General features: G+C 44.4%; 1 protein-coding gene across 1 annotated transcript in view; it reads right to left on the reverse strand.

The window, feature by feature from the left end:
• Positions 1 to 3,308: 3,308 nt before the first annotated feature.
• Positions 3,309 to 13,485, reverse strand: part of LOC102245496 (anoctamin-2) — a gene marked incomplete at its 5' end in the record, with an annotated part of 85,701 nt that continues 75,524 nt past the window's right edge. Inside the window, 2 exons of the mRNA XM_014530750.1 lie at positions 3,309 to 4,892; positions 6,897 to 7,002. Of these exons, the coding sequence (XP_014386236.1) occupies positions 4,620 to 4,892; positions 6,897 to 7,002 (379 nt within the window). The remainder of the gene's footprint in view (positions 4,893 to 6,896; positions 7,003 to 13,485) is intronic.

Genomic DNA, 13,485 nt, shown 5'->3' on the forward strand with positions numbered 1-13,485 from the left:
CCCTCCCCCCCCAATCAGGGGCGGGGCCCGCCGGCCAATCTTCCACCGCTCCTCCCCTCAGCCGGTCCAGCCCTGATCGGGCCGATCAGGGTGGGCCGGCCAGCCAACTTCCCGCCATCTCCTCCTCCCCACAGGCCCAGCCCCGATCCAATGATTGGGGCCTGGCCTGCCAGACCCCACCCATGCACTGGGCCTCTAGTGACAATATAAAAAGGCAAGAGACTTTGAATTCATTTTTAACACCAACACTGTTTGGTTATATACAGAATGGTGCAAAAGTAGGTTTACAATTGTGAGTATGCAAAACAAGGAGTTTATTCTTCTATTATTATTTATTAATTATTGTATTCTTTTCCATACCAACAACTGTATGGAAATCTACTTTTTCCCCACCCTGTATTTCAATGCAGCCATAGAAAAATATAGTCAGATAATAGTCAGAAAAAAAAAAAGCCTGATTGTAAAGCCTCTCTTAGTGGTGAAAATTTGGATGAGTTAAACTTTTTCATTTACATTTTACTTTTTTGCATTTTCTAAATCTTCTATGAGTATATGTTACTTTTATGATTAAACAAAATAGATGCTATTATATGTGACTGCACATATACCATAAGAACACAAATAAAGTTAAAATAGACCAAAATATTAGCTATTATATTTCTGAAGAAAGGAAGTAGGATGAGTGATGTTTTTTTCTTTCTTCAGTGTTTCAGATGTTTGTTGACATTTTTTTTTTGTATTTTATAATTAAATTTAAAAATGTATTAATTCCTTAAAGAGCTTAGAGAAAGAAGGGGGTTTTATTGTTTTGTTTTTAAATTAGAACTATGCCTACCATCTCTCCATCCAGCTTAACAAGTCCTTTCGAAAGTTGTTTACCTACAGAACCTAAATTCCTACTGGTCCTGTTTGTTGAAAGCAGGCATGTCCAGTGGTCATGCTGGAGACATGGATGCCCCTGAATTATTTGGGCCTGGAGGTGGGGGAAAATCACAAAATTGCTAACTCACTTTAGTGGGGGGGAAAGCTGTGTCTTTTTAGGTAGAAACCAGAATATAGTCAGATAAAATCTCCCCTCATCTAGACCTCCCCTAGTGGCTGACCTGATTCTTAGGTTGTGAGCTATGGTTACCACAGGCTTCCATACCCAATCTGCAATCCATTAGCTGGATGGAATGGAGCAGTGTGAAAAGGAAGCAAAAGGTCCATCTATATGATGGAAATAAAATGGAGACCCTTCCCCATTACTAATCCCCTTTACATCACTCTACTTTCTTTCCATAGCACTTACCACCTTCTAACATACCACACAGTTTACTTTCATTACTTATTATTATTAACTTTGTGTTCTTATGGTGTATGTGCAGTCACATATAATAGCATCTATTTTGTTTAATCATTGCTTTCTGACTCACCCACAGGAGCATAAGCTCCCTGGGGGCAGGAATCTTTGTCATAGTGAGTGACGTAACCCAGGTGCCTAACTACAGAGCCTGACACACAGTAGGTGCTCATTATGTACTTTGGAGTGGATAGACTTAAATTTATGGGATAAAGGGATTGATGAGGAAAAAGATAAGACAGCATAAACTGCATAATTGTAATTAAAAATACAGATGTGCTTGAGAGGTCATGAAAGTCTGGGGCAAAAAACAGCAATTGTCAATGTTGATTATACAGTTAGGGGTTGTGGGTGACTTTACTTTCTTCATTATTTTGTATTATTTATTTCGTTATTTTAATTTTTTGGTTTTAGAGAGAGAGGGAGGAAGAGAAAGAGAGAGAAACGTTTATTTATTGTTCCACTTATTTGTGCATTCACTAGTTGAATCCTGTATACTAGTATGCCCTGACCGGGGATCAAACCTGCAAACTTGACATATTGGGATGACACTCTAACCAACTGAGCTACTTGACTAGGGCGTCCTTCATTGTTTTTTAGATTGACTCTTTCTTGGTGTGCAAGTTTCACTTCTAGGGTCATATGAAAATGTTAAATTTTAAAAAGAAGAGGGATAAAAAGTGGGGTCTTGAACCAGCCATGGGCAACCAATGGGCTTGGTGTGGTTCAGTCACTGCAAACTGGGTGCCCTTGTGGTGCACCTCCTGACTGCAGGCCATCGCTGGTTCCTGGAAATATCAACCCCACCCATGCTGGTAGGAGTCACTGGGGATATGGGCCTGGAACCTCCCCATCATTAATGCCCCTTGAAGTGAAATGTTCCTACTGCTGGCCACTTCTCTCTCCCCAGATTAGCAGGGGTGATGCAATGTTTTCATACTACTGTAGTTGAAATCTAGCCCCAGTTTGAACATTAAGATGTGATGTAATTAAAATGTATTATGGGATTTCTTGTGTATAAGTGGCCTAGGACATCAGTGTTTGTTGTTTTTACTAACAGCTGCAGCTATGCCCTGGTATCGTTTTATTTTAAAATAGTTTTATTTATTTCAGAGAGGAAGAAAGGGAAAAAGAATAGAAACATCAATGAGAGAGAATCATTGTTTGTCTGCCTCCTGCACACCCCCCACTAGGGATTGAGCCCACCACCCGGGCATGTGTCCTGACCAGGAATCGAACCTTGACCTCCTGGTTCACAGGTCAATGCTCAACTACTAAGCCACACCAGCCGGGCTGCCCTGGTATCCTTTTAAAAGGAGGGCCCACTTTCCAGAGCCAGGGTTGGCAGCAGTGTGATCCTGCACATGTATAGGAGGAAACAAGAAGCATGTGGAGCAGCCACGATGACCAGCCTAAGCACCCATGGGCTCTTGCATCACAGGATGTATTCAAATATCAGCATAACTCTCATTTCTCCTCTGGAGCATGGCCTCTTCGCAGCTTCCATTCAGGCATTGGGTTAGACTCCACCAAACTGACCTGCAAAATGGGGCCAGGTCCAGAGGAAGAGGACTGTGCAGCTGATTTCTGGAAAGCAGGTGGGGTTGAGGTGTGTGAAAGGCAGTGATGAATGATGTTTGGCCCTTGGTTCCAACTATACTTGAAAATCATATCACAACAGAGATCTGGGAGGCTGCTACCATTTGATGATGTTAACATTGCAAGACGTAAGCTTTTAATCAACTTGGGTTTGAAATGAATTTGCATAGAAAATGGTAAGTCCCGTACCTTCGATGTCCTCACACTTCCTGTCTCTTATTCCTTTTGTTTCTCCATAGCACATATTACTATCTAAAATACTATACATGTATCAGCTTATTGTCTGTCTCTCCCCATGATGTAAACTCCATGAGGCAGGGATTTTTGTCTCATGTATCTCTAGTCTGAGAACAATGCCTGGCACATAGCAGGTGCTCAATAAATATTGGTTGGGGTGAGGGAAGAGAAAACCAAAGATGAGAAGCATCTTTATAAAGAATGTTTCAATTTATTTTACTTTATATCTGAATCTGCATAAAATGATGGTTAGTTACATTCAGCTCAAAGCACCCCTGTGACATGAACTGAAGACAAGCCCAGGTTTGAAACTTTGCAACTCCCCATCAGGTCCAGTGGCCACAGTAATAATCAGCCCTGTCACTTAATTTGCATCCACCGAGGCTATGACAGACTGGGCTGTAAGTACTCAGAATTTTCTCAGGGTGATGGTGGGAAGCAGGGGGATGATCACTTATGATGGATGCTACAACAGGGCCCTGACTACACTTCTGTCATGGCCTGCAGCCATCTGAAATGAGGGGGTACCTGAGGAAACATAGGGAAGGCTTATGGTGCTGTTACTGGAACCCTGATGTTTTTCCTGGAATCCGCCTGCCTACACGCACTGGTCCAACGAAATGCATGAACAGGGGTTTGCAGAATAAAAAGAAAAAAATAGTTTAATATTGAATTGGCCAAATGGAGGTGTGTGAAGGAGCTCTAAAAAAAAAAACACACAACTCTCCAATAGAGTATAGGTTACAGATTATATAGAGCAAAATCAGAAGACACTATGGGTTAGGGGTTCAGGGTTGTGTGGGGAGTTGATTGGTTGGAGGTGAGGTGAGTGCAATGAATCATTTCTTCAGGTCTTGAGGACAGTTCTGAGGCCTTTTCTGGTGTCCCTCTGTCCAGTCTCATGGGAAAGTAGCCAGGGGGCTGTTCCAACTTAGGGCTCAGAAACTGAAACATAACTTAGGTGAAGATGTGATCTTTATCCTGACAGAGACCTAGATCCTGTGACCATTTGTCAGGTCTGAGCTACTGTCTTCTCCTGCCTTGGGGGCTGCTGATTATGGAGGGAAAGGTTAAGTCTCTGAGGGGTATGTATATATATAAAGAAGGATATGATGTCTAGAGCTAGGACTTAAGCTAATTTAATCCAAGTCATAAATACCCTTGGTTTCAGTGCCTGGGAATTCTGGGATAGAGAAACTCAAAATGGTACCAATCCCCCAAAGACTAAGGTAAAATAAACTTAATTTTGAAGTTTCTAAGAAGCAGCATCATTTCTCTTCCTTTCTGAGCTCATTCTCTTTCTCTTCACACACACCCATTTCAAGACCCCCTCATGCCATATCCCAGCAGATGACAGACACCACACTGTGCAGAAGCACAGACATGCTTGTGAATGGTCTCTCACTGCCGCAGCACCCCCTTGGCAGTGGGGCTGGCTCGCTCACACGTTGGTGTGCTGAGAACCAGAGGATGCGATGCTGCCTGGCTGTCTCTGGCTAGAGGGTGCTGAGCTGGCTGCCCGGCTCCTCCTGCTCTGATGGCCTCCTCCCTGGCTGCTGGGGGATGGCTCATCCATCAGCTTGAGCTTCTCATGCTCCTCCTTCAGGAAGAAGTCCACCAACAAGCTCTTCTCTTTCTTGATCTGGTCGCTGATGTCCGTGGGGATATCTGGGATCATCCAGTCCACGAGGACGCTCAGGAACATCACAAGATTCTGTCAAAAGTGAGAGATAAGGGTAGAGAGAGGAGACTTGGCCTGGGAACACTAGTGTACCACTGTCTACCTTTGCCTGTCAGAGTGACCATCTCAGCAGTGGAGCTGGTGGTAGCATGCAACATTAAAGGGCACAGACCCGGGAGTAGACATCTCTGTGTTATTCTGGCTCCACTGCTTACTAGTGGGTGATCTTAGCCATGGAGCATAACTGTCCTTTGTGTGCCCATGTGGAAGGTGGAATAGTAACAGTACCTACTTTCTGAAGTTGCGTGAGGATTAAATGAGTCAACACATCGCACATAGCAGGGCTCCATAAGTATTAGCCATTGCTTCTTCCCCTCCTCCAACCCATTTCATTTGTCTTGCTTTGGCTTCTTGGCCTCAAAGCCTCTAGGCCCCCTGCTCCAGAGCTGCTGGGAAGTGGCCACAAGGCCCAATGGCCTCTCCAGGCTTTCCCTGGGCCAGATGCTTCTCTCTCCCTTGCACCTGACCCTTTGTCTTCCATATCAGAGATATATCTTTGGTTTTTGCACTGAACTATGGCCTCAGCAGACCCCACCCACTACTCACATTCATCACATCCTGCTCTCCATGCCATGCCAGCCACTCTAGTTACATGACCTGTTGGGGACTCTCTGCCTTTTTTGTGCACACTTGTAATTGGCTTCCTCCTCTGTCTGCTAAGCTACTCCCCCTCCATTGTAAACACAGGTAGGATAAGACTGCGATTCCCTAGGAGTATTTTCTATTCAAGTGGGTGAATATGTTATAACAGTGCCATCATGGCCAATAAATGTTTGCTACTTTGATAATCTGGTTCCCATCCATTTCCTAAGCCACCGACAACTACACCCTACCCAATACACTCCTCCGATTGTTGTGTTCTGTGCCTGACAATTATATGCTCATGTGTCTTCTCCTCTCTGAGGTACAGAGGACAGTGACGAAGCCCAGAATGAGATAACAGAGCATGGCTGTCTTCCATGCTTTCAGCCTATTCCCAGCTTGACCTTGAACCCTTTGTGCTCCTAGGAGCCCAGAGGAAGACTTTGGGAACCATCTTCTATTTCCAGAGGCTCCTGGCTGCCTTAGGTCATCTAGAGCTGCTCTGAGTTATACACTCCTCCTTTAAATGAACTCCTCACAGGGTGAGTCAATGCTACATGTGACATATGGTAAAGTGAGGTGACTCCCACAGGTGGGGCAGCAGGAGATGTCTGAGTGATTTTTCAAATATATCACCCCATCTCCCCAGAGGAATAATGGCTGTCCTCTTTAGGTGAAATACTAGCCGGTGGGCTCCTTCACTTCCTGGGCTTGGATCAGGGGCAGGATATTTTAGAACCTTCCAGAAATCAGCCTTCAGGGATTACAAAAGTCTGAGGGAGTGGATGAGAAAAGGATCTGGGCCAGGGCTTCAGTTTTGCTTGAAGACCCACCGAACCCCGAGAGGAGAATAGGGAAGGGGGGCCTCGTGCTCAGAGAATCTCGGTGGTACAATTGGAGCTGTTGCTATTGTCAGAGATAGGAATCACTGGGCTCAAGTTTGCTATTCATTCAGGAATGGCGGGATGGCTCTGGCGGCCCTTCCCACCATATGTCTCAGGGGCTAAAACAACAGGAACAAAGGAGGGAGCCAGCTGAGAGGGCTAGGAGAAAGGTTCAGATGGGGCTATTTGTTTGCATTAGAGCTGAGACTCTGGTTTCCACTGCTCTTTCCATTTCCCTTTGTTGTCTTATGTTGAAATGGGAATCTATCGCCACCCTGCAACTTACTCCACATCTGCCTTGTAATCTTATTCTGTGTTTTAGTCTCTTTCTGCAAATCCATCAATTCGTGGATGCCCGGGGAAGGAAGCACTCACTGCCTGCCACCTGTGAAGGCCCCCTATGTCACCTGTGCCATGAAAACCTGGAGATGAGGAGCCGGGAAGGAGATGTGGTTGTCTTAACCCTTGCAGCTTAAGTCCTAATTGGCAACTCCTTACTGGAATAACTCACCTGGAAGATTATGACAAAAGCCAGACGGGCAGACAGAACAGACCAGTACTGTTTGGAATATTCATATGGGTTTGGGGCCCATGGCGGCTCTCGGTAATCCTTAAACCTGCCAGGAGAGAAATGTGGTGTTCAGATTGAGAAGAAATGGAAGAAAGGGGGTACTGTAGCTCTAGGGGGGGACCTCAGGGGTCAAAGTAGCAGGAAAGCCCTTAGCTCTCCGACTTGGGGGGAAGGGGGTAAGAGAAGGAATCCATGGTCCAACCAACAAGTGTCTGTGGGATAAAAAGACCAAAGTCTCAAAAAACCAATGTCAGACTAGAAATGTCTTTCTCCTACTCTCTCTCTAACATCCCCAAAAGCTTTCTCTGGTGTCTGGATTCTACTTCCGGAGGAGCCCAGGAATCATGAGAGGACCTTAGGACAGTGAATCCACCTTGGGTCCCATTAGCTTATGGCCTCTGGAGGGGAAGGAAGACTGCCCCCCCCCATCCTCATACCGTTTTTGCAGTCTGTGGGCTTAGTGAAGATATAGGTGCCAGCAGACAATTCCAGCTTCATGCCCAAGTGTTTGCCTTGGGACTATGGTCTTGAGAGGGGCCAGCCTCACTTGATGACCACATTCTTATACCCAAAGGGAAGTGACCAAGCTGAAGGCAATGAATTTGGGGAAGGAGGGCTGATGATAATAGTCATGATTGGTCAGTGTCATTCTCTTTTACTGGCCATCTTTATAAGTTGTTTATATGGCTTAAGAAAAAAAAATGTTAGTGGCCTCACATGGACTCATGCCTCTTCCTTAGACCTCAGACCCTTGGAGGGGCTTTTCCTCACTGTTGTCTCCCCCCTACTCCCATCCTGGGATGACTCATGTTTGAAAGGGCTCATTTTCTCAGACTCACTTTTTTCTAAACCTGGAAAAATGACAAAAGTTAGTACCAGAAGAATTATGATCCTTCATGAAACTGTTTCCTCCATAGACTTCAGCAAAGCTTTGACGCTCAATAAAATCAAAGCAAGCCCAGGGCTGGAGGAAGGGGTGGGGTGGCATCAGGCCACAATGTGGGATGTATGGCCATTGAGTGGGGACTCTATCTGAGGAGCAGATAGGAAGGGAAAGAGGCAGTATGTGTCAATCCCTGAGCAAGGAACTTTTCTGGAAGTTTTCTTATTTAATCTTTACAACAGCATCCTCAGGCAGGCATTGATATCCCCATGTAACATAGGAAGAAACTGAGGCTCAGAGACATTCAAGTAGTTGGCCAAAGTCTCCTTGACAACAAGAGGCTAAGGTAAGGCAAGAATCCAAGTCTGGCTGAATTCAGTTTTTTCTCCTATCTCATACAGCAGCTTACTGTCAGTAGCGATTTGGGGGGCGGGAGACTCAGAAGGGGGTGCTCTCTGGAGCTCCTCCTAACCTGAAAGCACCAGCTGTTTTGAAAGATTCATGTCAAAGCATGGTGACTTCCAATTGCCCAAGGAGAGATGAGGGAAGAAGAGAAAAAAAAACCTGAAAAGAGATGCACACGAGAAGATAGAAAAAAACCCTAGCGATGGAGTCAGCAACAGAAAAGACAAACTGAGTGGTGGACACTAAGCAATCGGCTAGGGCTGGGCAAGAGGCCAGGAGCTGCCCCCTCCCCACTCAACTCCCCTTCTTCCAACAGCTGATCACAGCTGTTGCAGGCTTGGTTTGACATTTGGATGAAAAGCAAAACTAACTGCAGCCCAGCAAAATACCACGGCATTCATCACATCCATCCGTGGCTGAGGACAGAAACACGGCCAGCTCCAATTATGCTTGCTAATGGGAGAGAGTGAGTGAGAGCGTGGCTAAAGGAATAAGGATATCTTGGGATGGGAAAATCTCAGGTTCCCCACTGTCCTGCTGCCTGCCTCCCCCTCCCCCGCCCCAAAGGATTCCATGGCAGAAGGGAATTGATCCTACTTTTTCTTCTCAAGACCTCCAAGGAGTGTTACACACACACACCCACTCCTTACCACAGGGAAATCCTTCCCCAGGTCTAGCCCAATCCCTTCTGCTGCAATCAAAGCCTGTTTCGCTTGTTCTCTAGCTTCATCTATGAAGGAACAGATGTTCACTGACCTCAGCATGAGAGCCATTGCTCACCCTGCTTTTTTCCAGTCTGGAAAGAATCCATAAATAATCTAAATCTTGTCCCACCTCTGCTACTAACTCACCACAGCTTTTGAAAATGTCCCTTTGCTCTCCCTAAGTATCCAAAACATGTTTTGAATCTAATAGGCACATCCATCTAATTAAGGATCTAGGGAAAGACTAACATATAGACATGTCCAGAAAGCTATACTTGAAATACACCTAGGCCAATGGGCTAAGGGTGCTGTTAGGAACTACGGGACAAGCTATCCACAGAAAAGAACAATATGCAATTTAATTAATTATACATCTATTCATATTTCTCTTTTCAAAGCTAACTTTTTAAGAACGGTGACCTACAGTAAATACATTTTGAATTAATGCATACATAAATATATGTCACTGAAATGAAAATTACACAAAAGATACTCTTGCTATGTCCAATGCACTGGTATTTTTCTATTCTATTCTATTCTATTCTATTCTATTCTATTCTATTCTATTCTATTCTATCCTATCTTAATCTATTCTATTCTTTAAAATGCTGATCATGACCCACCAAATTGATTTCATAACCCACTAATGAACCATGACTCATAGTTTGAAAAAACATAGACTCCAGTAAGCCTCTGCCACCAGGTAAATGATTGGTTGTTTACATTCCAATATAAATTCAGATTTCACAATTAAAAAACACACAACCTTCATCCTAAGAAGTTAGACTTATCACATGTTTTCACTGAGTAACTAGAAGACACTAATTAAACAAGAGATAATTAGCTTTAAGATTAGAAATGTCCACAAAAGATAAAGTGGTTAATCAACTTAATTTTGTCCACCATGGTAATAGTTGCCTGCTTTGTCTGTTTTGTTTCTAAGCCCAGGGCACAGAATTGGCAAAAGAGTGGGCTTTGGAGTCAGGTGTCTTGATGCCTCCTCCACCATTTCTGTTCTATGCCCTCTACAAAGTGCCCTAACATACTGATGGCCAAAGCCATTGTCCATGAAATGGGCTTCAACTTTCTGCATCTCACAGAGTCGTAATGAAGATGAAATGTCAGTGAAGGGCACTTAGCACCCCACTTGACCTATCAGATATATATACCCAGTAAGCATTAGCTATTCTTTCTCCTTTGACTGAGGTAACTTACGAAACACACCCCTTCTGTTAAAAGAGGACAGAGCACATACACCCATGCTCCTTGTTACTCCCTGCTTTCTAGGAGGATTTCTGAGTACTCAAGAGCAGATGCTCCAAGTTTCCCATTATGCTGATATGAATAAAAAGAGTCAGCCAATGCCACAACTGCAAGGGGCTTCTCTCAGGACCTATGTCCGTGTAAATGTAGGCAAGCCTCAGCGTTGGTGGGAATTAACTTCTGCTCCATTCCCATCAGCTCAAGTATTTTCTGAAACCAGACCACTTCCCCTGGTTTAGGGAGCTTGGTCTTCCTACAGTCCCAATGGGGAGCCAGGCACTGGGTGATCCATATCTGGTCACTTCCTGCATCTACTGGCTGGGATTTAAGCTCGGGGATATAATTTTAGGAATCATTCCTAGATCTCACTCTCACCCCTCCAGTCCTCCTTTATTTTCTTTGGGACTTAACATTAATTTTGAAAGTTCTCTTTAGTCTTCTAATAAGGAGTGTCTTTCATAGTGAAACAACTAGAGTGTCTAAAAAAGCAAGTGAGCACTTGGAGTGGCTATGTCACTAACTGTAAGGCCCTGGGGAAGTTATTTCACATCTCTGGTCCTCAGCTTTCTAATCCATAAGTGGAGCTGACAAAACGTGCCTCTCAGTGCTGAGTATACCAACGGTACATACACCAGCTCTCTCACCCCAACCATGAATAAACGAATACATACATGTGTGTACTATATGTGTGTACACTGAACATGAAAGAAAGACAGTGAGAATTAAATAAGACAACACATGTGCATGTGATTTCTTGAGACTTCCACAAAAAATGGACACAACGGTTTTTTCTGGAAGAGAATGACTAGGGTAGGGGCTGAGAAGAGAGTCTTTTCCTTATATTTTATATAAAATACAATAAATAATTATATATTAACTAGAGGCCCAGTGCACGAAATTTGTGCACTGGGTGGGAGGGGCTGTCCCTCAGTCCAGTCTGCACCCTCTCCAATCTGGGACCCCTCGAGGGATGTCCGACTGCTCGTTTAGGCCCGATCCCACAGGGCACATGAACTGCAGGGGACCGAGCCTGCAGGGGAGGGCAGTTGGGGGCGACCGGGCCCACAGGGATCAGGCCTAAACAGGCAGTCGGATATCCCTCTCACAATCCAGGACTGTTGGCTCCCAGCTGCTCGCCTGCCTGCCTGCCTGATTGCCCCTAACCACTTCTGCCTACCAGCCTGATAACCCCCTAACCACTCCCTTGCCAGCTTGATTGACTCCTAACTGTTCCCCTGTCAGCCTGATTGCCCCCAACTGCCCTCCCCTGCTGGCCCGGTTGCCCCCAACAGCCCTCCCTGCCAGCCCAATCACCCCCAACAGTCTTCTCCTGCAGGCCCAGTCCCCCCCAATGGCCCTCCCCTGCAGGCCTGGTCACTCCCAATGGCCCTCCCCTGCAGGCCCAGTCCCCTCCAACAGCCCTCCCCTGCAGGCCTGGTTGCCCCCAACGGCCCTCCCCTGCAGGCCCGTTCACCCCCAACTGCCCTCCCCTGCTGTCCCGGTCACCCCTAACTGCCCTCCCCTGCTGGCCTGATCACCCACAACTGCCCTCCCTGAAGGCCATCTTATGGCAACATGGTGGTGGCCATCTTTGACCACATGGGGGCAGCCATCTTGTGTGTTGGAGTGATGGTCAATTTGTATACTGGTCGTGATTAATTAGCATATCCAGTCGTGACTGTGAGGGTGTCATGACCAATTTGCATATTACCCTTTTATTAGTATAGATAATTAATATAACTAATATATTAGTTATGTAATATATAAATTTTAAGTTCTATGATTTATATAATATGTATTATATGTAATACATGTACATATACATGTATTCATGCATATATACACATACAGAATTATATATACATACACATACTTACAGAATTAGGGGGCTGAGAAGAGAGTCTTTCATATATACATTTATAATTAGGGAGAACTACTTTTATAGTGAAAAAAGGTTCAAAATTTCAAAAGAAGAATGTAATTAATAGCAATATTCAGTTGACTCAAGTATGTTTTTATACTTAGCTTTCAGGAGCAAAGTTATAGTGTTAACTGAGACAGACTTCCATACAATAAGTGAAAATGGTACAAAAATCAACATTATATTTTAGCTTTAAGATTACATTAATGTTTTATCTGGATCTAACACTAAGAAAAATTACATTGATTGAGTGGAATTTATATATTACCTAAATATATAAGGTTCCCATGTACTCAAAATATATTACATTATTATAAAACAAACCGATGAAACAATACCTTAAAGGTTCTCCAAATTTATTTTATATGAATGCATGGAAAAATGTCTGAAAAAGATCACTATTGAGAAGATGCCTAGGACCAGGCAGGGGTTAGGGTGCAGGTGGTACAAAGTTGGAGAGGTTGCCTGTAATCTTTAGAATTTTTGTAGGAATTGATTAATATATTACATGTGTCACTAACTACTATTTTTTTAAAGCAGAAAAGAATCGTTGGTGATTATTTATTCCAAGTCCTCATTTTACAGATGGGGCAACTGTGGTGCGGAGAGGGGAAAAAGACTCCTGGCTCAGATGTCCCCCTCCCATCCTCACTTGGAGGGGTGACCAGTAACAGTGACATCTGCCACAACTCATCACAAGACTCAATCACAGTGGGCAGGAAGGGCGCCTAAATAACAAACTGAGGAGTCGGTCATCAACAATCAGTAGTTTTTTTAAAACGAGATTTTAGTTATATTACAAATCAGTTAGTAAATGCATTTCTCAACTCCAAATGGTGGTATGTAAAAAAAATTTTAATAGTCTCTGTGGAAATTAATGCTGAACACAATTACATACAATATTTTCATACCATCTGAGCTACTTAAAACTGCCTTCTGAAATTGGCCTTTAATAAGGGAAAACACTACAGCCAATTAGGAACTAATGAGAACCATGTCAATCCAGTGGTTGATAAAGATCAGGAAAGGCAACACCCGGAAAAACTGACTTTACCTCTGGTTTCAGCAAGAAGCAGATGAAGGGCAGCCATGGGCTGGAAGGAAACTCGCCTCTTCAAAGCTTTTACAGGACCTCAGGGAATGAAAGAACTTAGGCACTGCAGAAAAACCCAACAGAGGCCACCCAAGGATGCTGCTTCTTCAGGCTCAGCACCTCCAAATAGATCCATTGGGTTGACCATGCCCAGGTCGGCTCCTCCAGGCTGGCACCCAGATCCACGGCCAGGCCCTGTCCTGCTGATCGCTCTGCTCCCTTCCAGCTAAGCCAGGAGCCCAAGACATCGTCCATCCTGC

This window comes from Myotis brandtii, unplaced genomic scaffold (genome assembly GCF_000412655.1).
Source record: "Myotis brandtii unplaced genomic scaffold, ASM41265v1 scaffold772, whole genome shotgun sequence".
NCBI classification, from domain to species: Eukaryota; Metazoa; Chordata; class Mammalia; order Chiroptera; family Vespertilionidae; genus Myotis; species Myotis brandtii.